Source organism: Scleropages formosus, chromosome 8, assembly GCF_900964775.1.
Source record: "Scleropages formosus chromosome 8, fSclFor1.1, whole genome shotgun sequence".
Lineage (NCBI taxonomy): Eukaryota > Metazoa > Chordata > Actinopteri > Osteoglossiformes > Osteoglossidae > Scleropages > Scleropages formosus.
In genome coordinates this window covers 25772997-25798650 of record NC_041813.1, presented here as the reverse complement: position 1 = coordinate 25798650, position 25654 = coordinate 25772997, and the positions used below count along the sequence as shown (strand labels likewise).

Genomic DNA, 25654 nt, shown 5'->3' with positions numbered 1-25654 from the left:
CTGTTCTGTACCATAATTTTTTTTTTTTTTTTTTTTTTTATTAAACTTACATATGGATCTGGTCATTACCCAAAAGAACCAAAGAGCTTTTTGCATCCAGCAGATTAAAAACGTTTATTAACAAAGCAAACAAGTTAACTTGGCCGGATCCAAAATAAAAGCAAAAATACACATTTGGTGTGTTTGTGACCACAAGGGAAGTAACTGGGTGTGGCAGCAGAAGCTCTTATGTAGCATCATTTTTGTCCATGTAGTTTCAAGTTTAATACACCAAACGTGGCCTCAAAATAGACCACTAGGAAATTTACATTTAGCTCCTTTTCCCCTCAAGAAACACAATTATTTACCCATTTATACAGCTGGGTAATTTCACTGGAGCAATTTAGAGTAAGGACCTTACTCAAGGGTACTACAACCAGGAATAGGATTTGAACCAGCAACCTCTGGGTCCAAAGGCTACAGCACCACCCACTATGCTACCAGCTATCCTCAGCAGGGTAAGCTTCAATTTGCAACTATGACATCCTAACCTAAAGAAGAAAACACAACAAGAACCTGTCACTGAGTAACTTGACACTACTACAAAAAATGCTTACTTAAAGTGTTATTGTGTATAAAACAGACCGAGCCCATTAAAACACAACTGACCAGTATGAAAAACGTAACCTAAACCAAGAGGCTACACACTAAACCCTGTCCGTTTCATGCAGATGTATCTATAGGTACAAATCTCAACCTTCTAGTTTTTTTAATCTGAAAGATAAATCATTAACAGAGCTGCTACAAACTCAGTGTGTCACACTGCCAGGGGATTAAGGTGTGAACCACTCTTTGAGGAACCCCACCCTGCTCAGTGTGTTACTTGGTGAGCTTGTGAGATTTCTGAGAGTGCTTGAAACCACAAAGCTGACCGAAAGAGAGATTACTAGCTGCTCTGCGAGGCGGTGAACATGCGAACATCACAGTAACTGCAAGAAAGAAACCATCTGAAGACATCAACGCCCACAGTCATTCACACGTTCACATATAGGGACATAAAATACAGCATATACCAGAGCTCTACCAGATAATAGTGAGACTATAACTCCTAAGAGGAATCAAAAGTATTGCTTTTGAAACAAACTACACAGCCAAAACAGCTTTGTGAAAATACATGGCTAGATATGTATCAACTGGCCAGATGTGTCACTTGCTTTGTACACTGGATTCCAGTGCCTACAAGACACAATTGAGACTGGGAGTCTGTTCAAAACTTGGCTTCTAACTCCAAATTCACACTCCAAACTGTGTCTCGGTCAACGAAAAGTTCAGTAAAAACCTGAAATGAACCTATGACAAAATTAAAACATTTCCATCCATCCATTCATGTGACTGTCAATAAATTAGTATCCAATACAGGGCCCCAGTGGTCCAGAGTCTAGCCAGGAAGTAGAGGTTTTGAGGCAGGGCACATCATTGCACTAGAGCTCTTTAAAACTACCATCAAGCTACATTCAAATTAGTGTCTTGTCCGAGGCGTACCCCGCCCCCTGTAATTTTGACACCCTTCTTATCCTGTCTGAGCTACACGCACATATACAACCACATTTTTTAAAGTACCATAACACACACACACACACACACACACACACACACACACACACACACACACACACACACTGAAGCTGCTTGTCCCGAGTGGGGTCGCGGTGAGCTGGAACCTGACTCGGCAGGGCCAGAGGGGGAGTGGACACACCCAGGATGGGACATCAGTCTGTCACAAGTCACCCCAAGCGGGACTCAAACCCCAGACCCGCCAGAGAGCAGGACCTGGCCAAACTCGCTGCGCCACTGCATCCCCCCAGTACCATAACACGCACCCAAAATATACATGTATGTCAAACCCAGAGGCTCACTTGCTTCCACACATTAAGTAATGTTTGTACACACACACACACACACACACACACACACACACACACACATAAACAGGCTTTGCAGGCACAATGTGCTAAAAAAGGCAATAGGTAAACTACAACTTCTTGAGCACTCAGGCTAGTATCCAGGGATGCTAAGAACACACACATACACACAAACACACATGTTCTCTGTTGCAGTGTTTTACTGGTACAGACATCCAGCCATCCATCCATCCATCCACACACAGAGTCTGAAACTGCTTGTCCCAAGTGGGGTTGCAGCAAACCAGGGCCAAGCCCAGCAGCACTGGGCGTAGGGCTGGGGGAGAGGGGACACACCCTGCATGGGATGCCAGTCTGTTGCAAGGCACCCCACACGGGACTCGAACTCCAGACCCCCTGGATGAAGGGCCAGTCCTTCGCAGAGAAGCCCCCGCCCCCAAATGTTTAACCAATCTTTGTTCATATCAGAGGCAGGTCAGCCATTTTTGGATTTATCAGGCAAGGCCGCAGAGCGAAGTGATGTTTTCAGTTTCACTGTCCCCTCCTTAGGGTTAACTTTAAACCTCCGAACCCAGTGAAGAGACTGGTCCAGAGCCCATTTCAGGTGACGTGGCTGCAGATACCTGGTTCTGCTGCAGCTCCCGGATTGTGGTCTGGGCACGTTCCAGGCTCTCGCTGGCTGAGCTGCACTGCTGTCGCACCACCGCAAGCTCCCGCTTGATCACATAGTTCTCCTCCGCCTCCTGGGCCCGGGTCACCTGACCCTGCAGTCACAGGGAAAGAATCAGAGACATGGACATCCAGCTTCCGCCAACACAGCATATCACCTTCCATCCCTCCCCTGGTGCCGCATACGCCCTCCCAGATGGAAGGCACGGTCCGGTGCTCTATAGAAAGATGCAAAGCAGATGCAAACACGAAGAGAGATCGCCCCTGCTGCGGTGCATTTCATTTTCATTAACCATCGCATAGGCCAACGAATGTTGACAGGTGGACGAAACAACGGATGTTGACTTGACTCCCGTTTCAATCGAAAAAGCACACTGCAGTTCCACTAAAGCCAGAATACACCAAAGGGGCTGGAAGATGTCTTTTTACTGTGACGTCACCTGTGCTGCATGCCACTCAAGCCCAGATTTTGTGTACTCACATAGACATGTTGGGTAATGAAATCGTGTAGCCAGAAGCAATTACAGTTGCTCTTGTGCACATTTAGGCTAAGTGCTCCTTTCACAATGGCAATGGGTCCTTTCTACTTGCCCCCCCCATCCTCAAGTTATCGCTCACAGTCACAATACTGGGCACCATCTCCTTCCTCAGCCAGGTGACTCCTAATAACGATGTTCTCTACCCTGCAGATCTGCTACACTTGCATTTCAAACACGAGGCCAAATTAGACTTCGGTACATTTGTCAAAAAGCAAGCAAAAACTGAACTACAAGCTTCCACACTTAGTTTTACACATCTCCACCAATGCCAGTCATGCAACCCTTTGAACGGTGGAACCTGACAAACTGTACAGTTCTGAATCCAATCCCACAACTGGATTACTAGATTATTAGTATTTACATTCACATTTACTCATTTAGCAGATGCATTCTCCAAAGTGACTTAGAATGAATACTATGCAGTGCTTTGACACCTTTTCACTCAGTGACTTCGAGTGCTAGAGACAGAGTTCACCAACAACAGTGAATCGTTCATCTATATATCAGAGCAACACAACACACAGACACACAAGCTATGGGCAAGCAAGAGTCACCAATTCACCTTAATCACAGGCAGAAACCAGAGCACTCAGGACAAACTCACATGAGCATGAGAAGACGCAAACTCCACAAACTGAGCAGGGATCAAAGCCACATCCTCCCACACCATCCAGGCGCTGTGAGACGACAGTGCTACTCACTGCACCGACATACCAAGGAAGTGGTAAAGTAATACCAGCTTTAACTATATATAAATATAAAATGTCATGCAGCCTCTGGTCAAACAAGTTGTACATGCTGAAAAATTTCTGAAGATGTGCACAAACAGGTGAGCATGCACATCAGGACAGATTCACACACAAACACACCATTTTTTTTTCCACCAGGAAGTAGATTGCCATTGCTTCCAAAGCATGACCGATGAGTGTGAAGTATGAATGGGAGAAGAGGGCAGTGTCAGTGGAGGGGAGAGAGGGAATGGAGGAGGAGCTTTGTGGAGAATCATAAAGTACCTGTATGAGCCTGTCCGCCAGAGCAGCACTTTCCTACAGCACCACAAGAAGCGAAGAAAAGAGAAACAAGAGGAATGGAAGAAAGAGGTAAAAAAACAGATACAGAGATAAAGACGAATAAAAACAAGGTAAATAAAAGGAAACAGTCATAAACCAAAATAAAGGAGAAAAGCAGGGGGGAAAAAAAAAAAAAAACAAAAGAATAGGAAGAGGAAATACAACACACCGCATGTAGCCAGGTGACAGACAAGAAAAAAGGTGTGAAAGAACAAAAGTGGCAGAGAAAGGACTAAGGAAACGCCATAAAACTGAGATGCTGTGGGGAAGGGGGGGGGGGGGGACTTGCAAGGACAAAGACAAAAAAGGTTTACAGAGTCACTACCACACTTCGAAAAGCATGCGACATTCAGCAAGTCAACCTAAACATAGTTACATAGCACATTCCTACAGTAACTCTGTAACCCACTGACACACTATTCAAGCACACTTACTCTTACGAACGTATCTGGTTGATAGGTAGCCAAGACCTGTCATTTTCAAATGACAACTGACCGATATGAGAATATCTGGGACAGTCAATACGGTGCTCCATTATACACGTGTTTCTGTGCGAGTGCAAGAGGCTGAACCGGACAGATCTCACCTTCTCCAGAGTCTCTATGCGCTGCTTGAGTAGCCTGTTCTCTGTCCGTAGCCTCTGAGCAAAAGAAAGAATGAGAGACAATGATCATGTTAATGCATAAATTGTACTTTTGCTGAGATGTACGTCGCTTTGGACAAAAGAGTCTGCTAAATGAATAAATGTAAATGTGTTCGTACGTATATTTAACGTTGGGCTGTGCAAACCAAGAGAGACTTTTACAATTATATTTTGAAAAAAAAGTGGTTTAAAAACTATTTTGAGAGAGAGCTCTGCTATTTACATTATTTAGCAGATGTTTTTCCTCCAAAGTGACTTCCAACAAACTCTATGTAGTGTTATCAGCCCACACCTTACTCACCAAGGTGACTTAAACTGATAGATACACTACCTACAACGGGTTATTCATCCATACATACATACATCAGTGGAACACACTTGCTGTCACTCACACACTTATGGGTGAACCTGTCTGTGGGGGGAAACCCACACAGACACTGGGAGAAAATGCAAACTCTACACAGAGTGAGCGGGGATCGAACCCATGTCCTCTCGCACTACCCAGGCGCCATGAGACTTCCTGTGCCACCGTGCCACCCGTTAATAGCATTAATGGACATATTTACATTTTACCTTTCCATTTATTCACTTTGCAGACGCTTCTCCCCAAAGGGACGTAAATCTCAGAGGAATCTGAAAAGTTCCAAAGATACTGCTTTGTTACCCTCTCACCTTAATCTCGATCTGCTCCTCCATTTCCTTATTCTTGATAGTGGTGTACTCCTTTTCCAGTCTGTGGACACCAAAGAGCAGTCCATTAAAAACACACTTCTGCTACATTATGCAATTTTTAAGCCACATTAACACCAGGGCATCCCACAAATTTCTTTACACAATGCTCTCAAAATGATAAAGCAGCTCAGCAGCTTGCTTCTCATGGCCATCATCAAAAAACACGTACACGTGGTCCCCGATTTACGATGGGGTTACTTTCTGCGAACCCCATCAGAAGTCAAAAAATATCCTAAACTGAAAATGCCTTTAATACACGTAACACACACTTCTGTGTGACAGATCGGGAGATGCGGATCGCTGCCGCTGCCCAGCAACCTGGGAGAGTATCACTACGCGTATCGCTTACCTGGGGGGGGGGGGGGGGGGGAGGAAAAAAAAAAAAAAAAAAAAAAATCTAAATTCAAAATTCAAAGTACGGTTTCTACTGAATTTCTATCGCCAGCTCACCATCGTAAAATCGAAAAAAATCCTAACGCGAACCATCGTAAATCGGGGACCACCTGTATTGAAAGAGTATGGAGAGCTCGGACGGCGTGCTTCAGCATTCGTACTTTTTCATCTTCTTGGGGTTGTATTTGACCTGGTAGGCTCTGAGGATCAGCTTGTCAGGGCAGCTGTCAAACTGGTGTGGAATCACCTTCTGAAAGTGCTGTGGAGAGTAGAACGAGAGCCGGAGAAGCACAGATGAACCAACAAGTCCGAGCAAAGGCCACCAAGCGCTTCTAAGCACACACTGCTTACGAGAACTGAAGGAGCGGAGGCACTGCTGATAGACAAAGATAACCACTAAGTAGATGCACATGGCCAAAACATCAATCCTGATTTGTGCAAACAAAAACAGACCTATAGAGTAAATTTACATCTCTATGGGTAAGACTGAAGGTCTAAGTGACCTCTTCCAACTGGTTTGAGGGAACAGAACGACATACCTGAGACATGCCTTCCATGTCCAGCTGGATGAGGTCTGTTTGGTTGTACAGTAGGATGGCTAAACCCACACGGAATATAATCTCCAGACCCTGTGGATTTTGGACCAACAACCAACTGAAAAAAACAACACGCTGTCGACGCAGTTCAGTTAGCCGGAGGCTGATCTATACTGATGCCATGACATGAGCCATCCTTTATTTAAAAATCAATGAGAGGTCAATTTACAGTTGAAACAACAATACACTGGTGTTCCTACCACAGCACGTCAAGTCACGGTACACTTTGTGCATGCACACCCCCCTCCCCCGCCACTCTCTGACCTCGTACATGAAGATGTCGAAGACGCGTGTGGCGACGGGCAGTGGCAGAAAGGTGAGGAAAAGTGTGAGGAACCAGGAGGAGGCGTACATGGAGGTGTGGAAGCTCTGCGAGCGGAAGTGCATGTTGAGCTCTGGAAGCTGTTCCTGCAGATTGACAGGGAGGCTTTCATTTAAATAAATAAATCAAAAATTAATTTTATGTGGCACTAAAAATCACCCAAAGTTGTCAGAGCAGCAGTCCACAAAATGTTTTCATTGTTCGGGCCACTTCAGCGAGGTTGTTCTCTGCTGAGCTACCAGCACTGCACTGGCAAAGTAAAGCCAGCATGGGACAGCAACAAACATGCAGTAAAAAGAGGTCAGAAGTTGTCACGCCTGTCTCTGTCTCCTCCTTGTGCTGAAGCCACAACACTACAAAGCGACTTTGGAGAAAGGTCATGAAACGGTTCAAAATGAAACCGGACACACATTTTTCTCATATTCTTATATTAAGCAAAATGAAATGTGTTTACTGATGCATCCAAAAAAAAAAAAAAGTGTAATGGTATTTTCAGACACATTTCAAATCCAAACAGAAACTAAATTACACTAAATTAAATGACTGCCCATCTAGGGAAAAAAGCAACCTTACACACTGGTTTCCCCAATTACAGGGAAGAGTAAAGGGCCTCATAAAGCACAGGTACCAGAGGGTGGTAAATGAACATCTGAATTTCACAAGGGACGGATGAATTGAACAGGTGAGGCAGCGTAACCTGTAGCAGGTACTCAAACTGGTAGATGCAGAGGCCCAACTCGGCCATGCTGGGTTTGAAGAGCTCCCTCAGCCGATACTCCTGCATGAGTCGAACAAACACGCAGAAGGCCTCTTCCTCCGGCATCTGGGTGAGACAGGAACAGCAAGAGGGGATGAGGGAAAAAGCAGCGATGTTTACGAGAGACTTTATACCACAGAATTCCATAGGACATATGCTCTGTCCTGCTCTCCCTCCCAGGTCCAAATGCAAAGAGGGGACTCAGCTAATATAACCCCAATTTACATTTATTCATATAGCTGACACCTTTTTGTCCAAAGCAACTTACAATCCTTTACCCGTTTATCCAGCTGGGCAATTTTTACTGGAGAAATTTAGGGTAAGTTCCTTGCTCAAGGGTACTACAACTGTAGGTGAAAAAAAATCAACCCTGCAACCTTTGCGCCCAAAGACAGCAGCTTTAACCACGACGCTACCCGATGCCCCCAACTTGTATGTCCTTGATGCTTTAACTAACTCTTGTGTGACAATTGATAAATCAAAGCGTAAAACTGTAAGCCACCGAAGTTGCTGGATAAAGTTGCTTCTGAAGTAATTAAAGTTAACCCAGAGGGACACGGAGGTCACATGGAGGGACAGGGTTCATGGAGCAGAGCGAGTGTCGGATTGTCCTCCCCACCTGCATTAACAGCAGTCCTACAATGAAGGCGCTGCCCTGGCAGTAGCCCACCTCCCGGTCCACTAAGGAATAGGCCTAGAACACAAACATACAGACACAATGGACAGACACAGCAGCACGAGCACAGCAGACACGCATAAAATGGATAAGGAGCAAAATGGGCATACAAAGATTAAAACAAGTAGTTCCATGAAAAAAGGAAGGAAGGTGGGGAGGGGCATTAAGAAAAATAATAATTTAAAAAAATAAATAACCCTTTTTCTTTCCTCTTATCCCTGTTACCTTCATGACGTTGAAGAGCACCTCCTGGCCCAGGCTGTCTTGGCCCTTGAAGAAGTCGTGCTCCGGGTAGGTGCGGGCAATGTCCCTGCGGATCAGCTTCTCGCATGGGGACGACATCTTCAGTAGCTCTGAGTACTGGTTCTTCACAGGCATGTCTGTGGCATTTGCCAGCAACTGCCATACAATGGCCCGGAAGTGGTGTGGGATGCCCTTCCGGATCATCTCCTAGAGCGGACGAAATAGGGAAAGTAAGGGGGGGGGGGGGGGGGATTTCTTCTGATTTTTCCTTAAGAGCTGCAAGTCCATTTGGCAGGTAGTACATGTGCGCTACAACTCCAGATGTAAATAGAAAAGACCTATGCAGTGAGAAAAATTACAATACCACATATTTACAAAATATAAACATGCGGCAGCTTTTAAACAAGCAATAAAAACATTTTTACGAGAGCCTCGTACAGACGCTGGAGTTTGGGTCGATGTTCTACCCTACAGAGCCTGTTACCCCCAGGCCTGCCCTGCCCCGCCCCACCTTAAGCAGCTTGTCTTTCTTGCGTCGCCACTCCTCCCACTCATTGACAACACGTCCCCACAGGATCCAGGTGTCTTCCTCCAAGTGGCTCAGGTTCGAGGAGGCCGACGAACTGGACACTAGCGAGGAGCCCGAATTCCTCCGAGAGCCGCTCATCGACCTCATTGATTTGGAGTCTGCCTCCAACAGCCTAGGATTGAGCGGTAAGGGCGGGCAGAACATATACAAAGAAAGAAAGAAAAAAACAGAAACAACAACTTGGAGATTCAATCTTATGAGCCATGTACCAAAAGCTATACAGGTCACTTGACAATCTGTCAAATTATGGAATGTAATATGGCTATCTATAATCACAGCTCATATAATAAATATGTAAATGACTGCAGGATGTTGGGTGCAGTGTATTGTATTATTCTTTTATTATGCGTCACCTTGGAAGAAGGTGAGTGTGTGTGTGTAATAATCACTATATCTTGCTTTGGAAAAAAGCATCAGCTAAGTTAATAAATGTAAAATGTAAATGTAACAAATGTAAATTCAGTCCCCATAAACATAAAGAAATGCCCCAAGTCAAAACAGAGGTATTAAATGACACTCTTTGTAAAGTCAAATTCTTGTAGCCCAAAGGTGCCTGTACCCCAACCCTGCCCTTGACAACAGCCAGAGGAATGGATGCAGCCATAACTCCTTTTACAACCTTGCTCCTAATTAAAAGGATAAACAACATGTTCTCCCCTGTGACCGCCGGCCCTCATCCAGGTGATTGACACGGTAAAGAGGCTTTTCAAAACTGCTTTGGCAAAAATACTTATAAAAGTATGGCGCTAGTGTATCACCCAACTGCTCTCTTTCATGTGGGATATGAAGCTTTTAAACTTGTATTTTTACAGCACAATTTTCTGCAAAATAAGGAGCAGTTGCTTGGTAAATGAGGGCTTAAACAAAGCCACGCATAGCGTGCTGATCGCCACGATGACGGTTTACAGCTGCTCCGCTATATGCTCCATGAAGAATAACTTGGCACATGGCAGGAACCGGCCTAAGCGCAGTGACAAAGATGCAGAGACACCATAAACTTTTATTTCTCGATATGCTGTGCATAAATAATGCATACGCATGTCTGGATCTGTTCAGCTCTCTCGCACGCTGGCCCATTCTCCTTGCCAACGGCGGGTGTGTTTATGTGCATCCCTGCAGTGAGCAAGCAGCAAGGCGGTAAGCCTTACCTGTTCTGCTCCTCCAGCTTGGCCAGAAGCTCCAGTTCATCGGGGCTCAGGTTCTCGGAATCTGCGGGGGAGACGGCAGCGGCCGACAGGGTGACATCGTGGGAGGACGAGTCCGGGCTGAGCAGGGGGCTGCCGGCGGGCAGACACGGGTCCACATCGGGGCATGCTGGCGAGGGGAGGCCTTCGGGGGGAGGTAGCGGGCTGCCCCGGGGACTGGACATCGCGACGACGCGAGCGCCCTGTCCTGGCTGCACCCTTTCCCACTGCTGTCTCAACCTACGTTGTGAAGGCACCCTGCATCAAAACTCCTGGCACCTGAGACAAGAGACCAGCGGCAGAATCATTGAAGCAGCTACAGAAGCTGTTTTGCGGTTTCACAACAAACACAATGTTTAAAGGACCATACCTAACACCAGTAGGGTAGGAGATCGTGCACCAAGGCCCACTGCTAGATCACCTACATTGAACTGTACTTGAAACAAAGTACTGTATATACACTGCGCTATGAATATAGAATCACACATATTCCACAATAGGATAGGATGAGTCACGTCTCATCATACAAAGTGTATCATCTCTGTGTAAAAGCATCCTTTTGAAAAATACTCCACACTGACCAAGTGTTCGGTTGTGGACAGGGAAGAGAATAAAGGCAATCGAGAAAGAGAAAACAGCAAAGACCATGTGGAATGTGGACAGGAAAAAATGTGGTACAAAACCCATAGAGGAGGGCGCTAGCCGCAGCGTGCGTGCGTGTGCGTGTGTGTGTGTGTGTGTGTGTGTGTGTGTGTGTGTGTGTGTGTGTGTGTGTGTGTGAGAGAAAGCGTGCGTTTCCATGTAAATGCCAGCATGTGTACTTGTGTGAGTGCATCAGGGGACGGGAGATAACGGTATTGACAAAAACAAAACAAGGTTCCCCACTTCTGGCCCATTCACACATACACTCTAATGCACTGCTGCTTTTCAGTGTGGATGCTGGGGGGACAGAAAGCTGCAGATGAAGGTGAGTTTGCAGAGCAAACAAGGGTCTACTGTCCTGCTTCACTGATTTTGATGCAAGGAAAGAGAAAGAGCAACACAGCACTGGCGAGCACATGCCGCGCAGTGCGTACGGTAACTGGAAGAGCGCTCTAATGGAACCACGCACCAGGAGCTCGCCATGATCACAAGGGCTTGCTTGGTAAGAACAAAACGTGCTGTGAATGCAGACGTAGGAACACATGTAATTTCCAACTCATTCTACGTTCCATGTGGGATTGACCACAGAGAACCCAACCAGTATTAGGGATGCACTTCAAAACTCCACTCCAGCCCAGCAAGGAGAAGGTAAAGCGAGAAATGGTCCGAACAGCTGAAGCACCTCGGGAATGGGCTGGACGCGAGAGACACTGGGCACAGACAAGGCTGGCATTCATTCGGTGCGCCATCAAAGAGCCCATTAACCGCCACTCCAGGCTGACCTTCTGAGCTCAAATGAATATGCAATTGTGGATACAACACCATAAACAAGGGGCTGCTACAACAGGGGGCAAGGAATGAGGGGGGGACCAGAGGTATAACCCCCATCACTTTTAGACAGGTACAACTTGCACTTCTCACACACTACAGTTCATTTACAAAAACCAAGCAGCCTTTCACATGTGGCCTGTTTTTCATGTAAAGGAAAAATCCCTCCTGCAAACACAGAACAAGTAACTCACTAATAAAAATGATAGTGCATAACAACAGAACGAGTTAAATGGGTTAAGACTTGTACTTTCGCTGAGATGTATGTCGCTTTGGACAAAAGCATCTGCTAAATGAATAAATGTAAAATAAAGGTTCTCTACCTTTTACTGTTTCCTGTCTCAACTCAGTGGGTGTTCTTAGGTCAGACAAGCATCCACTGCTAAGTTTTTCATGGCCAGTACCGCACAGCAAAACAGATTTCCTGCAGCTAAATAAAACAGCATCTTTGGCATTAGCACTCCCTTTATTAAAACTTATCACGGAAATAAGCCATCATGTATCAAGCAACACCCTGCTTTCCATGACTGAATTTGGAACTTTTTTTTAAAAAAAAAAAAAAAAGAAACACAAATACACAGAAAGGTTGCAAGCAGTAGTTTGGAAAAAGGCTCCTTTCTTTGCACTGCAGGACTGAGTAAGGATTGATAACCTGGGTTTCAACCCCACACACAAAGGAAAAAAAAAGAAAAAAAAAACAGTAGTGGGTCTAACAGCATCCCTATGGGGTCCTGACCAGGGGTCCGTGCCACAGCACAGGGTGAGGTTTCCGACAGCGAGCGTGCTCCGTAAAGAGCCGTACCGCTGGCTCTGCGGACATGTGCACGGGCCACGCACAATAATGGCACTGTCAGCGTGTCCGAGTGCTCCCTAACCCTGCCAGCGCACAGGAACAGACCAGACTATTGTCCCCCTCTCTGCACCCACACGCCCTCCCTCAGACACCCATCCCACCCCCAGACAACTTCCTTGTGTGCAAAGGGTTCTGATGTCCAGCACTTTACACACATGAACATGATACTCTACCAGCTGTATGGGAAACATACACTTGCAGTGTGTTCTAAGCAACTAATATGTCACACGTTGTGCACAATAATAGGTGCAAAGCAGTCTCAGCTCATCACACCAACTTGTTTTATATTGTTACAGGAGGCACTGCTTTTTTTACATATATTTAAAAAAAAAAAAAAAAAAAAAAAACCTCTCTAACATTCACCATACATAAAAGGTAGCGCACAGCCAATCACAGTCCGGCATAATTCTTTTCATTATAGGGCTACGGTTCCTTAGGCATGGCTATTACCCTGTCACATAAGCAATATATTTACTGAAAACATATGGTCTTACACTTATAATTGCACCATTAGTCACAGGGTTACACAGAGCATAATGACAGCGATAATGCTGCCAAAAGCTCTAATACTGGCACTGCTTATAACATGTAAGGCTGTAGGCAACGAGCTCTGAGCCTCCGCTGATGACGTGAGCTCTGAAGCGCCCCAGATCAACCAGTTCTTCGGCTTCCTGGTCTCTCTCATCCCCTGACATGTATAACGGCGCTTTCCAGTCATCTGGTTTGGTGGACAGAAAGAAGGAAACGATGTACTTTTTAACAGGCTGAGAGCCCACAAGTCCCCTCTAAAGCATGCGCGTTCACTATAAATCATAAATAAAGGTACTGTTTAAAGTTTATGAAAACTGGTTTCCCAACTGCACACTGTGCTCCACCAAAATATATATTATATATAAAACTCTCGCACATTTATTCAGTTGGCTGACGCTTTCCTGCACAGCAACGAACAAATATTCACCAGTTTATACAGCTGGGTCATTTTTTGCTGAAGCAGTTTAAGGTAAGTACCTTGCTCAAGAGTACTAGAGCTAGAGGTGAGATTCGAACCCGCAACCTTGGGGTCCAAAGGCAGCAGCTCTAACCACCATTTATTTCTACTAGTTATTTGCTTCCATTTTCACTTTAAGTATCTCCATTTGGCTTGACTGTAAGATCGAAGATCACAAAAAGGCAAAAGCAGGAGGTGGTCATGTGTGATGCCACAAATGGGAATTAATTAATTAATATTAATTCATTCATATCACCAGTGGGGGGGGGGGGCGCGGTGGCGCAGTGGGTTGGACCAGGTCCTGCTCTCCGGTGGGTCTGGGGTTCGAGTCCCACTTGGGTTGCCTTGCGATGGACTGGCGTCCCATCCTGGGTGTGCCCCCTCCCCCTCCGGCCTTACGCCCTGTGTTGCCGGGTAGGCTGCGGTTCCCCGTGACCCCAATTGGGACAAGCGGTTCTGAAAATGTGTGTGTCACCAATAGGTGATACCCACCCATGGCAATTTCCAAGTCTTTTGAACAACGATGAAAGAGAAGGGGTCCAACAGCATCCGAATCTAAAAGCACATCTTCTCAACCGTTTGTGAGCATCATCATCATCATCATCATCATCTGTTCATCCAGAATGGCAAAAGAGCTCATCCGACAACGGTCAGATGTTAGACGCTCCTCAAAAAGGCAGGACCCCTACCTGAACATCTGGAAAACAAATCAGGAGCAAAAAGAAGACCTTCTGTGACACATAACGTGAACACTGTCCAGTGATCACTGAGTGTGTGTCCAGCTCTGCACGCGCACATGTCATGATGATGATCTCGTGCTCTGCTCCCACCACGGTTTCCAGTTCACCACCACAACAATCTCCCTCAAGCACAAAAGGGCAGCTGTTCTCCATGGTGGACACACGTCGTGCACGCAAACCAAACGCGCTCATTTCAAAAGGAAATGTAGGCCATTGAGTCACAGTCAGAAAGCAAAGCAGCGCGCGCGCGCGCGCCCTCCATACCATAGCGGAGCGCCATGGCAGCGGTGCGCGCGCGCCCGCGCGTGCGGCGGAAATGCGCCGGCTGAGGCGCAAATACCGCGAAATAATTGGCCCGCGCCGCGGATCGCCGTTCCCGCCCGGCCCGGCACGGACCCCGTCACGCGCCGCTAACAAGCGGACGGGTGCGTGAGCGCGCGCGAGACACAGCGCGAGATGATCCAGAGGGCGGGGGAGAAGGGGGGGAGTCAGGCGGCAGGTGCGGCGCGTGCCGTGTTCATTTAGGGACAGAAACACTGACGTGACATCTCATCTGCGCTTTGTTCACAGCCACTGTCCCCGCAGCGCCACTACACTAACAACACACTGCCTACCGGACACGGAGGAGACAACGAACGCAGACAACAGGAGGCGAGGCGCCAGAAACGGCCAAAACGGCCAAAAACGGCCAAAAACCGACAGCAACACCCGACCCGGCGTCAAGTAACAGCACAGTCAGTTCAGTAAATAGAGCAAATGAGGGGAAAAAACGCAGGAATGCGTCCGTGTCGTGTGGTGGTGGTGTGGGTACCAACCTGAGTGAAGTCCCCGTAACCGGCTTCTCAATATATTATATTTACTCCTTTTTCCTTTCCCGGTTGACCATTATAATAAAAAAAAACACAGAAACACACACACAGTATATCCGTAATGAATAATGTCCCTTCCCAGACAACGTTTACAGACAGAAGCGGTGTCCACAAATGGAAGCTTATTGCCAATTTGTGAGGGGGTGAAAAAAAAAAAAAAAAAAAAAAAACACTCAGCTGTCCGTTTGCGGGAGCTTCCTCAAGGAGACCTGGAGGCCACGCCCACTGGGAAAACAGAGGCCGCTCATTGGGCGAATCTCGTAACCGCGCAGGTCCGGCAGGATGCGGAGGCTGTTCATTGGGCTGCTGTCACAACAGCAGAAATCCAGCCGAAAACGGAGGCCGCTCATTGGACAAGTCTCGCAACCGCACGCATCCAGCGAAATGGACACGGTGACATTTAAAGCGCAGACCCTTTCACCATCTCACATGACAAACATCTGTCCCTTCCGGGGGTTCTGGACCAGACCTTCTCACAGAATAAAAGGCAATACAGTGAAAGCAACGTTTTTAATTGTCTGTTGTCAAAGTAACCCGAAAAATGCGACTCCTTCTATGGCAAGGCAGAACAGTCATCCTCGTTTTACATTTATTTATTTAGCAGACGCTTTTGTCCGAAGCGACTTCCGATGAATGAACTCTATGAGCCCACACACTTTATTCACCAAGCTGACTTACACTGCTAGATACACTACTTACACTGGGTCACTCATCCATACATCAGTGGAACACACACACACACACAGAGTGGGTGACCCTGAACAACATGTCTTTACAGTGTGGGAAGAAACAGGCCAACTCCAGACATTCTAGCTGATGCTTTTCTCTAAAGCAGCTTATAATGTTAAGATACTTATATAGTTATTTACACATCTGGGTAATTTCACTAGAATAGGTACCTTGCTCAACGATACTACAGCTAAAAGGGGATTGAACCTGCTATCACTGGTTTTAAAGGCAACAGCGCTCATCACAGCGCTACCAGCTCTCCCAGCATATATCGAGTCTATAATGTGTGTGGTGTTCAAACTCAGTAATTTTCCATTTATTTTTAAATTTCTATCTGTTAATTTGTTTCTTCGTCGTATTAACACCATGCAAATTATTTTCTAAATAATAAACATCTATTCCATAAATGCCGTTACATATCATCTGTCACGCTTGTTAGGAACCTGGTTATTCGAGACTTTTAAAGACCTTGCCTATTGAACACAACACGAAGACACATGACAGTCCATTAAAAACGTCAACAAAATTAAGTGAACCTTTGTAGCCTCCTAAAGTTTTACGGCACGCGCCTCTCGCTCTCCGTTGCGCAGCCTTTATGAAGATAATTAGTTATTTTTAATAGGAACCTATAAACTCCATCGAAGTTGTTAACAGCCACGGGATGCTGGAGTTTGGCGGCCTCTGCTGGACATCAGTGGTATTGACGTCAGCGAGTAGCAGCGAGCGTTCAAGTTCTGCAACAGTCTGCAGTCCTGTACCATATTTATACCACGTTTGGTATTTTGGTGTTCTGGTGAATTTGGCAATGTCGGGAATTAACGTGTCTGTACCCACATATCGCGCGATTCTACGATAAACGCAGCAAATACATGACTGTATAACCAGCGATTTAAAAAAAATGCGATGCGAGTGCGTTGCAAAAAACAGTTGTGAAAATGATGCATCGAGCAGAAGCTGAAGTTTGTAAAAGGTGCTCGCAGTCACTGAGTCAGTCAGGGTGGACGACGGGAGAAAGTGAGCGAGCGCTGCGAGTCCGGTGTGTTTGGGATGGGGATCATGGGGATGGGGATGAATGCACGCGCTGTACCATCGACGGCCCCCCCAGGCTTCTTCTCCATGACAACGAGACAATAATCCGAGGAAAGGCGCGCACACCTCCCGGTCCGAGACGCGCCAGGGTTTCCCCTCCACGATCATCGCGCTCACTTTTCTCCACGTTTCCTCCAACTTCGGGCTCTAAGAACTTCTGTTCTGGGGAGAACCGGACCGAGCCGGACCGCCCAGTGAACAACCAGGGGGGCTCGTTTCGCGTCGGAACAGTGAAGAAACCGGTCCAAAAAGTGTAAGTTGAATCTCCTTCTTATTTCCAACTCTCTCATCTTTTCTGCCCTTTCAGTAAATATATATATTTTCCTTTGCCCCTGTTGTCATTGTAGGTGGCGAACAGCAGCCGGTGACACAACCGGAATGTTAATCACTCCTCTCCTCTGTTGTGACTCGTTCAGCCTCTTACGCAACAAAGTAACAAAAGTGACGCTCTGATTTAAAAGAAATAAATCAATAACCACCGATCGGGGTTGTTCTACTGCGTGTCATACAGCTCTCGATGTCTTGTCACACTTCCTCCCCAAGAGGGGTCCTCTAGGTTTTCAATCTGTCCTCCATCCCATCGCTCCTTTTCCTGTAAGAACCCTCTCCCGGTCACCTGAACTCTCCATTTACTTCTCTAGCTGATGCTCTCCTCCAAAGCAACTTACAATATTAAGGTTACAATTGCTTACCCATTTATACAGCTGGGTAATTTCACTGGAGCAGTAGGGTAAGTACATTGCTCAAGGGTACTACAGCCAGAAGTGGTGATCAAACCTGCAACCTTTGGAGCCAAAGGTAGCAGTTATAACCTCTGCACTGTCCATCCAACATACACCCACCCACACGCCAGATTCAGGTCATGTTCACCCTGTCAGAACTGTCCTCCCTGAACGAGCGGCAGATGAGCTACAGGCTGCTGAAGCCGTGGTGGGAGGTTTTCATGGACTACCTCGTGGTGCTCATGCTCATGGTGTCCGTGCTGGCCGGCACACTCCTGCTGTCCCGGGACGGGGTGGTGTGTCTCCCCTCCGACCCGCTGGACGTGTCGCCCGGCCGCGGTTCACTCGGCCCGACCCAGGCCTTGCGCGGTGCCTTTCCTCCCTCCAAGGACGTACGCGTGCCGAACCCTCTCCGAATATCTCCTACCTCCCAAACACCTCCCAAGCCTTCAGCCTCCCCGACAGGTCGGCGCACACACCTGGACTACCAGCAATATGTGTACATCAGCCAGGTGTGCTATCACGAAGCTCTGCCGTGGTACTCCCGCTTCTTCCCCTATGTGGCACTGCTGCACTCCCTGGTCCTGATGGCCAGCGGCTGCTTCTGGTTCCACTTCCCGCGCACATCTGCTCGCATCGAGCACTTTGTCGTCATCCTGGGCAAGTGTGCCGAGTCTCCTTGGACATCGCGCGCCCTCTCGCTCACTGCCCAGATGGACAGCACCCCGAGCCGGTCGGAGGAGCCCGTTCAGCTGCCCTCTGCCTCAAGGTCCCCCTCCTTGGGCGGACGCTCAAGTCGGGATTCGGGCACGGACAGCCCTGCGATGTCCCCGTGCCTGAACGCTCGCTCCGGCTGCCCGTCGGCTGCCGCTCCCCCCTCTCCCTGCCCCTCCACGCTCTCCTGCTCTTCCTCCGTGTCTTTGTTGTCCTTCTCCCCTCCCCGCTCGACACCCGAAAGCACCAAACCTCCCGGTGATGCCGCGGAGACGGCGAGGTTGGATCGCAGCGACAGGGAGCAGGCCAGGGCGCTGTTTGAAAGAGTGCGCAGATTCCGCGCCCACTGCGAGGCCTCCGACGTCATCTACAAGGTTTGGCCCCACCCCTTTCCGCAAACCTTTCGCATCCCGACCCGCCCATCGACAGCTAATAGGTTTCATCTGAATGCAATTAAAGTCACTTACCGAATTTTATGTTCAGTTATCAAGTATTTATTTCTGCACTCCACATACTTCCGTGTTCCTCCCCCTCCCAGAAATACTAACCCCTCCAGCCCGTTTCCTGCTATCGACCTTTTTCTTTTAAAAAATGTTTCGGCTGATGTTGCAACAAGACCACGCCTGCCTATCAAAAAGGCCCGAGAACTGTCGTAGGTAGGTCTATAGACGGAACGACATCCTTCCGGGTTACGGTGACCTTCTCTTGGCTTTGCCCGTGGCCAAACTCCCGCCTCAGGTGTACGTGGGTCAGACGGTGTTCAAGGCGTTGAAGACTGCGCTGATCATGAGCTACACGGCACCGCTGCTGGGCTCCATCTCCTTCAGCCACACCTGCGAGCCGCAAGCGCGTGCTCTCACGGGCTACAGCTCCTTCGAGTGTACCCACAGCCTGGCCTCAGTGCTTCACAAGCTGCTGTTGGCCTACGTGGGTCTGCTCAGCCTCTTCGGCCTGCTGGCCATCTACGCCCTCGCCTGGATCTGCTACAGGTGAGTCCGGAAGGAGCCTCTGAGCTTCTCTCTCCAGCCGTGTGACGCAGCCTGGTGGGAATGTTCTCCGAAAAGTTGTCCGCTCAGGTCGGAGGGCTTGTGATTCCTTTGTCATCGGTTTCTTCGGCTTTCAGTATTATTATTCCATCTTCGGAGTTAGTCTTGTGGTGCCTTCCTCCTGCGCACCCCCAGATCCCTACGGCGGTACTCCTTCCGGCAACTGCACGAGTCCAGCCCCATGCGGGATGTCCCGGACCTGCGCAACGACCTGGCGTTCTTGCTGCACATGGCTGACCAGTACGATCCCCTGCTCGCCCAGCGGCTCTCCGTCTTCCTGTCACCTGTCAGCGAGACCCGCCTGCTGGAGGAGAGTTTGGAGAGGCGCTGGGGCGCAGCCAGGCTGCGATCCATGATATCCGTCGATGCCCGGGGCCGCCCGGCGTTGCAGCTGGTGGCTCTGCCGCGCCTTCCGCCGGCCGTCTTCTCCCTCGCCCACCTAGAGGTGCTCAAGCTGGAGCTCGTGGCAAATGTCAAGTTCTCAGCCCAGCTGTCCAGCATGACGTCGCTCAGGTACACCGCATCGCACAGTAACAACAGGGAGGTTTGTAGGAATGTCGATGACGCGGTCTTAACAGAGCGAAGCATCGCAGCTTCAGTCCTTGCAACCAGGTAGCTCACAGAAATTTCGGGTATCCTCTGAACATCACCATTTTCACACAGCTTTCAGCAAAGGATCTTGTCGCGCTGGTTCTTATAACACATTCAGAGCCACCATTTCAGCTGAGGGTTCGTGGTCAGACAGCTGATGAGGTGAGGAAGGTCTCGGGGAAGGCGGCACTCTGCCGGTGACATGGGGACAGTTTGTGAGCGGTTGAGACACCTTCTGCTTTCCCCAACAGAGAGCTACACCTGTACCACTGTGCTGCGACGGTGGACCCGGCAGCCCTGGCAGTCCTGCAGGAACACCTGGAGGCGCTGCATCTCACCTTCACGCATGCGGCTGAGATCCCCGCGTGGGTGTACACGCTGCGTAGCCTGCAGGAGCTGCATGTGAATGGCCACTTGGGTGGCGAGAACGGCCAAAACCGAGGATGGGCCCTGGGCAGCCTGCGACAGCTGCGACATCTGCGTACACTGGTCCTGTGTGGCGGTCTGCATCGCATTCCTGGGGAGCTGGGTGAGGTGGCCAGCACCCTGGTCCGCCTGGAGGTCCACAACGAGGGTGAAAGGCTGCTGGTGCTGACGGGGCTGCGACGCTGTGCGGGCCTGGTAGAGCTGTCCCTGCTGGGCTGCCAGCTCGAGCGCCTGCCCTCCACGCTGATGGCCTTAAGCAGCCTGCGCGGTCTGGACCTGAGCCACAACTGCTTGCGGACGCTGGAGGAGCTGCTCGGTCTGCAGCACCTGCGCAGTCTGGCACGCTTGCAGCTGGCGCACAATCGGGTGCTGGTGTTGCCAGCCAGCGTGGGTGCTCTGCGCAGCCTCGAGCTGCTGGATTTAGCGCACAATCAGCTGCGAGCCCTGCCGCTCGCACTTTTCACTCTGCGCCGTCTGCGGCGCCTTCTGCTCGCTGGCAACCTGCTGGAGCAGCTGCCCGCGGAGGTAGGGGCGCTGGTGATGCTGGCTGAGCTTGATGTGAACGCTAACCGCCTGGAGGAGCTGCCCCCAGAGCTGTTTGCCGGCTGCACGCACCTGAGCAGCCTGTCTGTGGCCAACAACTCCCTGGGCGCCGTACCGCCCGGAATGAGCTCCCTCTCTCAATTATCCAGGTTGGACCTGCGAGGCAACAGCCTCGGCGGTTTGCCAGCAGAGCTGGGGGACTGCGTCGGGCTGCGTGGGGGCGGGTTGCTGGTGGAGGACTGGCTGCTGCACTCCTTGCCCTCCCATGTCAGGGAGTTCCTGCAGCAGCCCACTGCGGCCCCTTGTCCCCGTCCCCCCTCCTGTGACTCGCATTCCCTTCGGGATTCAGACAGTTTCCCCGCTTTCTCAGCCTCCCAGTGGAGTCTGCTTTCGGCACTGGAATCTCAGATATAGAGTCACGCAGTGGACGGCGATGTGGACGTCGCCTGTAAATCCTCTGCTCTGCACGTATTCCGCAGGCCATGTCTAGCCGGAGCTCCACCTAGCCGTCTGTCAGCGGTCCATCTGTGCTGCAGCTATAATATCCATCCTATCTATAGGTAATATATTCATGACTTAACCTAAGTTAGTCCTTGGTCAGAGTACTCTGGTCTAGCAGCTTAACTACTGCAAGAAGCAGGTCGTGGGGCTCTATACACCTTCTAGTGTAGCGGTTAGAGCTTCTGTCTTTGGGGCCGAAGTTCACAGGTTTGGTTCCTACCTCCAGCTGCAGTACCCTTAAGCAAAGTACCGATCCTAAATTGCTCTAGCAAAATTACCCAGCTGTCTAAATGGGTAAGTAATTGTAAGCTGCTTCGGATAAGAGCATTACCTAAACGAATAAGTGTAAACGAGATACAATAGGAGGGAACCGATGTTGCATTTCGCGGCAGGTGAATAACAGAAGTGAGGTGACTGGTAGGGGGCGAAGAGTGACTCAGTCTGTTCGGTACATCAGTCACTGGGTTTTTCCCGATGAACCTGTTCTCGGTCTGTGTTTATTTCATGAGTGATGAATCGGTTTTCTGGAGGAGCAAACTAGTTGCTCAGTACAAAAGCTATTTTACACTGGAGCTCACACTGTTCGGTGTCTAACTTCCGTGCAGTGGATGAGCAGCTGGGGGCACGGAGCTTTAAGTCCAGTCATCTGGAATGGGACGTCTGTGCTGGAATGCAGAGCATTCTTCACCTTGGAATTCTGTTATTTCTACACTCTGGATGTACTAAATTATGTACTAATAACATATACTGTAATTATTTCTAAAGCATACTTTAATGCTTTGAAGTTTTCTAATAAAGGCTTTAAGGTAATGAGTTAGTCAAAAAAACGTATTTCTGCATCAGCACAACTGGGAGAGATTGCATGTTTGTAATTCGATTTGTTCGTGACTCTAAAGTCGCCTTTACCTCTAAGCAACAATCAGTAAAATTTTGGTACAGATTTATTCATAGATTCAGTTCTGTAAAAATCTTTGGTACAGCTATAAAAAATAGAAATACTTTGCCGTACTTTTTATAATATTTTATAATATTTTACTTTAAAGCGTTGTTAAAATTAAAACTGATTTGCAATAAAAAAATAAAAACATTGTTTCCACTATCTCCTATTCAGTGTAGATTTTTAATTGTCGCATCCAGCACCACGCCCCAGGCACCTGACCCGTATCGGCCAGACCAGGTATAAAGGGAACCGGTCCACCTCCGTTTCTCCGCGGAATCTCATTTGAGACAACTGTCCCCTTTGCGCCTGCCCTCACCGCGCTATATGTCCAGCTCCCCTCCGCCCTCGCAACCTCTTCCTCGTCTCTCTTGACTCCTCTCCTCATCGCCCGACTCACGTGCGCTTGGGTCCGATCCCCCACGTGTCCTCCCGTCAGTCTAACGCCAATCAACACTTGCACATTTTAATCATAATGTTAGTGGGGATCAACGCTCACAAACACCAAAAGCAAGTTGTACATGTTGTGGAAGAGTTGAAATAATCATATTTGAATTAGGTGTGATTTAGTGACATCCAGTGGCTTATTGCATAATACTTCACAATAAACAGACGTGTTTGACGTAATAGATGTGAAGAAAATGCAATTAACGATAAACAGTCTGTAAAATATTCACGTCCTTGAAACTTCATAACTCTGCCGTTCTTAACACAAGGTGCCAGTGTTCAACGCTTCGACATACGCATGTAGTCCATGGCATTTATGTTACTTGCTGGAAATGCCAGTTGAGATGAGTAAAATCCAACACTGAGAGGTTCTCAGGGGTTCAGTTAAGATCAGCCTTGAGGACCACTCTTCTATTGATGCTTATTCCAAAACAGGAGGCCTCCCATGAAAATTGCAGACTAGTTTTGATCCTTTCGCACAGGATGGTAGTAAAAGTGGTCAGTGGTGGTACGAAGAATGCGATTCGTAGTAGATTGGTGGAGGCACGATATTTAGATTTATCTGCTAAAACTAAATTATATTCTTAGTAAGTATACAAACTGTGGACATAGGCTGAATTTTTAAATAAATCTTCTATGAGAAAGACAGTCTTAATTTTTCACGTAGTTAATACATTTTAATGTTCTGAAGACCACTGCCTTCCTGCAATTAAAATTTCATGTAAAGCTCATTAGTAAATTACATTTCTTCACATACAATGAAAACTTGCCCTTTTTAGGATTTTAAACTACGCCTAAATTGAACATATTTAATGTTTCTAGCAATTTTTTTTTCTATCTTGTCTTTTAATCTTGTATTTTCATTCATTAACCGTGTCAATAGATACATTTTTAAAATTTATTTCTAAGGGCTAGAATTAAAGAGCATCATGCAGTGCTTGCTCCTCACGGAGCACAAGTTCGTCTTGGCGTTCTGGGAATTCTCAGTCTTGGCAACTAGACCTCACGCTCACGGCAGCAATAAGCGATAACGGGAAGCGTATCGCTCACTAAAACATCCTGGGTCGTGAACGCTCCATCAGATCAGGGCCCCGATTTAAGTCCACAAGTGAACTGCTCACAGCTCATGACTTTGCAGATCTTACTGGTATCAATAGATGAGCACTGTCATCCTACTCAAGTCACCTCATGTACATTTTTACTGTTGTGCCTAACTAACAAAATGAAAATCACCTCTTTAAGGTCTGGTTTACTCTATATGCAGCTCAGCAGAATATTATGCTTGTATATACATATTTGTTCTTTGAAAAATTTGGAGTAACTCCTGCAATACAAGCTGTTCTCAGAAAACCTGTAAAGGTGATGTAATGTCCAGTATCTGCCGTTTACAACATAACTGCTCCTTTATAACCTGGTAACAGCTCATTTATTCACGTAGGGATGGAGGGTCCAGAGGTCGACCTACTGTTTTATGCTTTTATTGCCAAAAAGAATTTAATTAAAACTTAGTATTACTTAGGAAACCAGTGACTTAATTGTTGTTATCCGTTCTGTATGTTTTTACTGGCACAACGAGGAGGAAACGTTGCGGCTGAATTGCGTATTTTTCAGCGCTCGAGAGATCGAGATGCTGAGAAACCGTTCTGTGCGGACGCCTAAAGCCAACAGGGAGCTTGCAAGCAATGTGTAAGGAAATGGAGCGAAAGCCCCAGATAGGAGGGGGTTAAAATAAACAGCTGGGTGGGATTCCTGTCCCCCACCTCTGAGCCTGCAGCCATTCTGGGTGGATCCATGGGTGGTGATCGTACACGAGGGCGAAGTCTAAGGGCCATAAAGGTGTGCTGCGCTGGACCGGCGAGTCGCTTCCTCGTTCACTGTGACCGTGTGGATGCGGCGGCGCAGTTCAGGAGTCACACTGTCAGGTACAGAAACCAGCCGTCGGCTTCTCCTCCCGAGTGCTGCATGTTGATGCGATGAAGAAAAATAATGAGGAAATTTGGTGATGCTGCATTGCGATAAGGGTATTGACAGCGGGGCTCGGTTCTGGAAGACCCTGGTACTAATATCGGTACGCAGGCCTAACACTGAGGGAGGGTCAATGATGCCCAGCTGTCTCCTACAATTCAGGTGTCATAGAATATGTTGAATATGTTGTGTAGCTGGTATTACGGTGTGGACCTATAATACAGGTCAACATCTGCATATGATTCAAAGTTAAACTGCACGAACGGTGAAAACAGCACTAAAACTAGAGAGACTGCAGCTACAGTTTATCTAATTTTTCAGGCTGATGGTTTCATATACAACAATATTGTCCTCCTATCATACTAACTTACAGTTACACTCATTTGCTGATCCTTTTCTTGAAAGGCGTAAAATTTTGAGCTTTGTGTGTCTGAAGCACAATGATTAATGGCAGGTTCTACATGTACTTTGTGTGTCTTTTCAAAGTGTGTTCGCCGGAAGCGAATTACCCTTAGTAGTTACTGCAGGGAAAAGCAGCATTCGGTAGCGCAGGCCGACCGCCCGGCGAGGGTGCGGCACCGCAGCCATTTCCCGTAAGCCGCCCGACAGATGGTTCGTGACGACATCATGAGATACAGGGACGAACGCAGAGACGCAAAGGCGCGGTTCTGAGCTGATATTAACCCAATGTCCATTTTAATATTCAGGTT

At 47.9% G+C, this 25654-nt stretch overlaps 2 protein-coding genes across 3 annotated transcripts in view; one reads left to right on the top strand and one right to left on the bottom strand.

The window, feature by feature from the left end:
* LOC108937456 (EVI5-like protein) overlaps window positions 1–15366 on the bottom strand; it is a 29926-nt gene extending 14560 nt beyond the window's left edge. The window contains exons 1-13 of one of the 2 annotated variants that reach the window (XM_018757450.2): window positions 15181–15366; window positions 10279–10593; window positions 9053–9242; window positions 8524–8748; window positions 8242–8316; window positions 7563–7688; window positions 6808–6951; window positions 6487–6576; window positions 6109–6206; window positions 5495–5555; window positions 4766–4819; window positions 4123–4155; window positions 2525–2665 (exon numbers count right to left, since the gene is read on the bottom strand). In XM_018757450.2, coding sequence (XP_018612966.1) covers window positions 2525–2665; window positions 4123–4155; window positions 4766–4819; window positions 5495–5555; window positions 6109–6206; window positions 6487–6576; window positions 6808–6951; window positions 7563–7688; window positions 8242–8316; window positions 8524–8748; window positions 9053–9242; window positions 10279–10499 — 1458 coding nt within the window. In that variant the 5' untranslated portion in view covers window positions 10500–10593; window positions 15181–15366. The remainder of the gene's footprint in view (window positions 1–2524; window positions 2666–4122; window positions 4156–4765; window positions 4820–5494; window positions 5556–6108; window positions 6207–6486; window positions 6577–6807; window positions 6952–7562; window positions 7689–8241; window positions 8317–8523; window positions 8749–9052; window positions 9243–10278; window positions 10594–15180) is intronic. The other variant, XM_018757451.2, reaches the window with a different exon arrangement.
* Window positions 15367–17914: 2548 nt separating this feature from the next.
* LOC108937266 (volume-regulated anion channel subunit LRRC8D) lies at window positions 17915–21508 on the top strand. Its single transcript, XM_018757077.2, has 5 exons — window positions 17915–18097; window positions 18164–18862; window positions 19227–19477; window positions 19670–20047; window positions 20377–21508. The coding sequence occupies exons 1-5, from the start codon at window positions 17915–17917 to the stop codon at window positions 21506–21508; spliced, it is 2643 nt and encodes an 880-aa protein (XP_018612593.2).
* Window positions 21509–25654: the final 4146 nt, after the last annotated feature.

What these genes read in the sequence shown, in the direction of transcription:
- LOC108937266 (XM_018757077.2), top strand. Translation starts at nt 17,915, where the DNA reads ATGTTCACCCTGTCAGAACTGTCCTCCCTGAACGAGCGGCAGATGAGC. An exon ending in CTCGCCTGGATCTGCTACAG is followed by an intron (nt 19,478 to 19,669) that starts GTGAGTCCGGAA and finishes GCGCACCCCCAG; the next exon opens with ATCCCTACGGCGGTACTCCT. An exon ending in TCCAGCATGACGTCGCTCAG is followed by an intron (nt 20,048 to 20,376) that starts GTACACCGCATC and finishes TTTCCCCAACAG; the next exon opens with AGAGCTACACCTGTACCACT.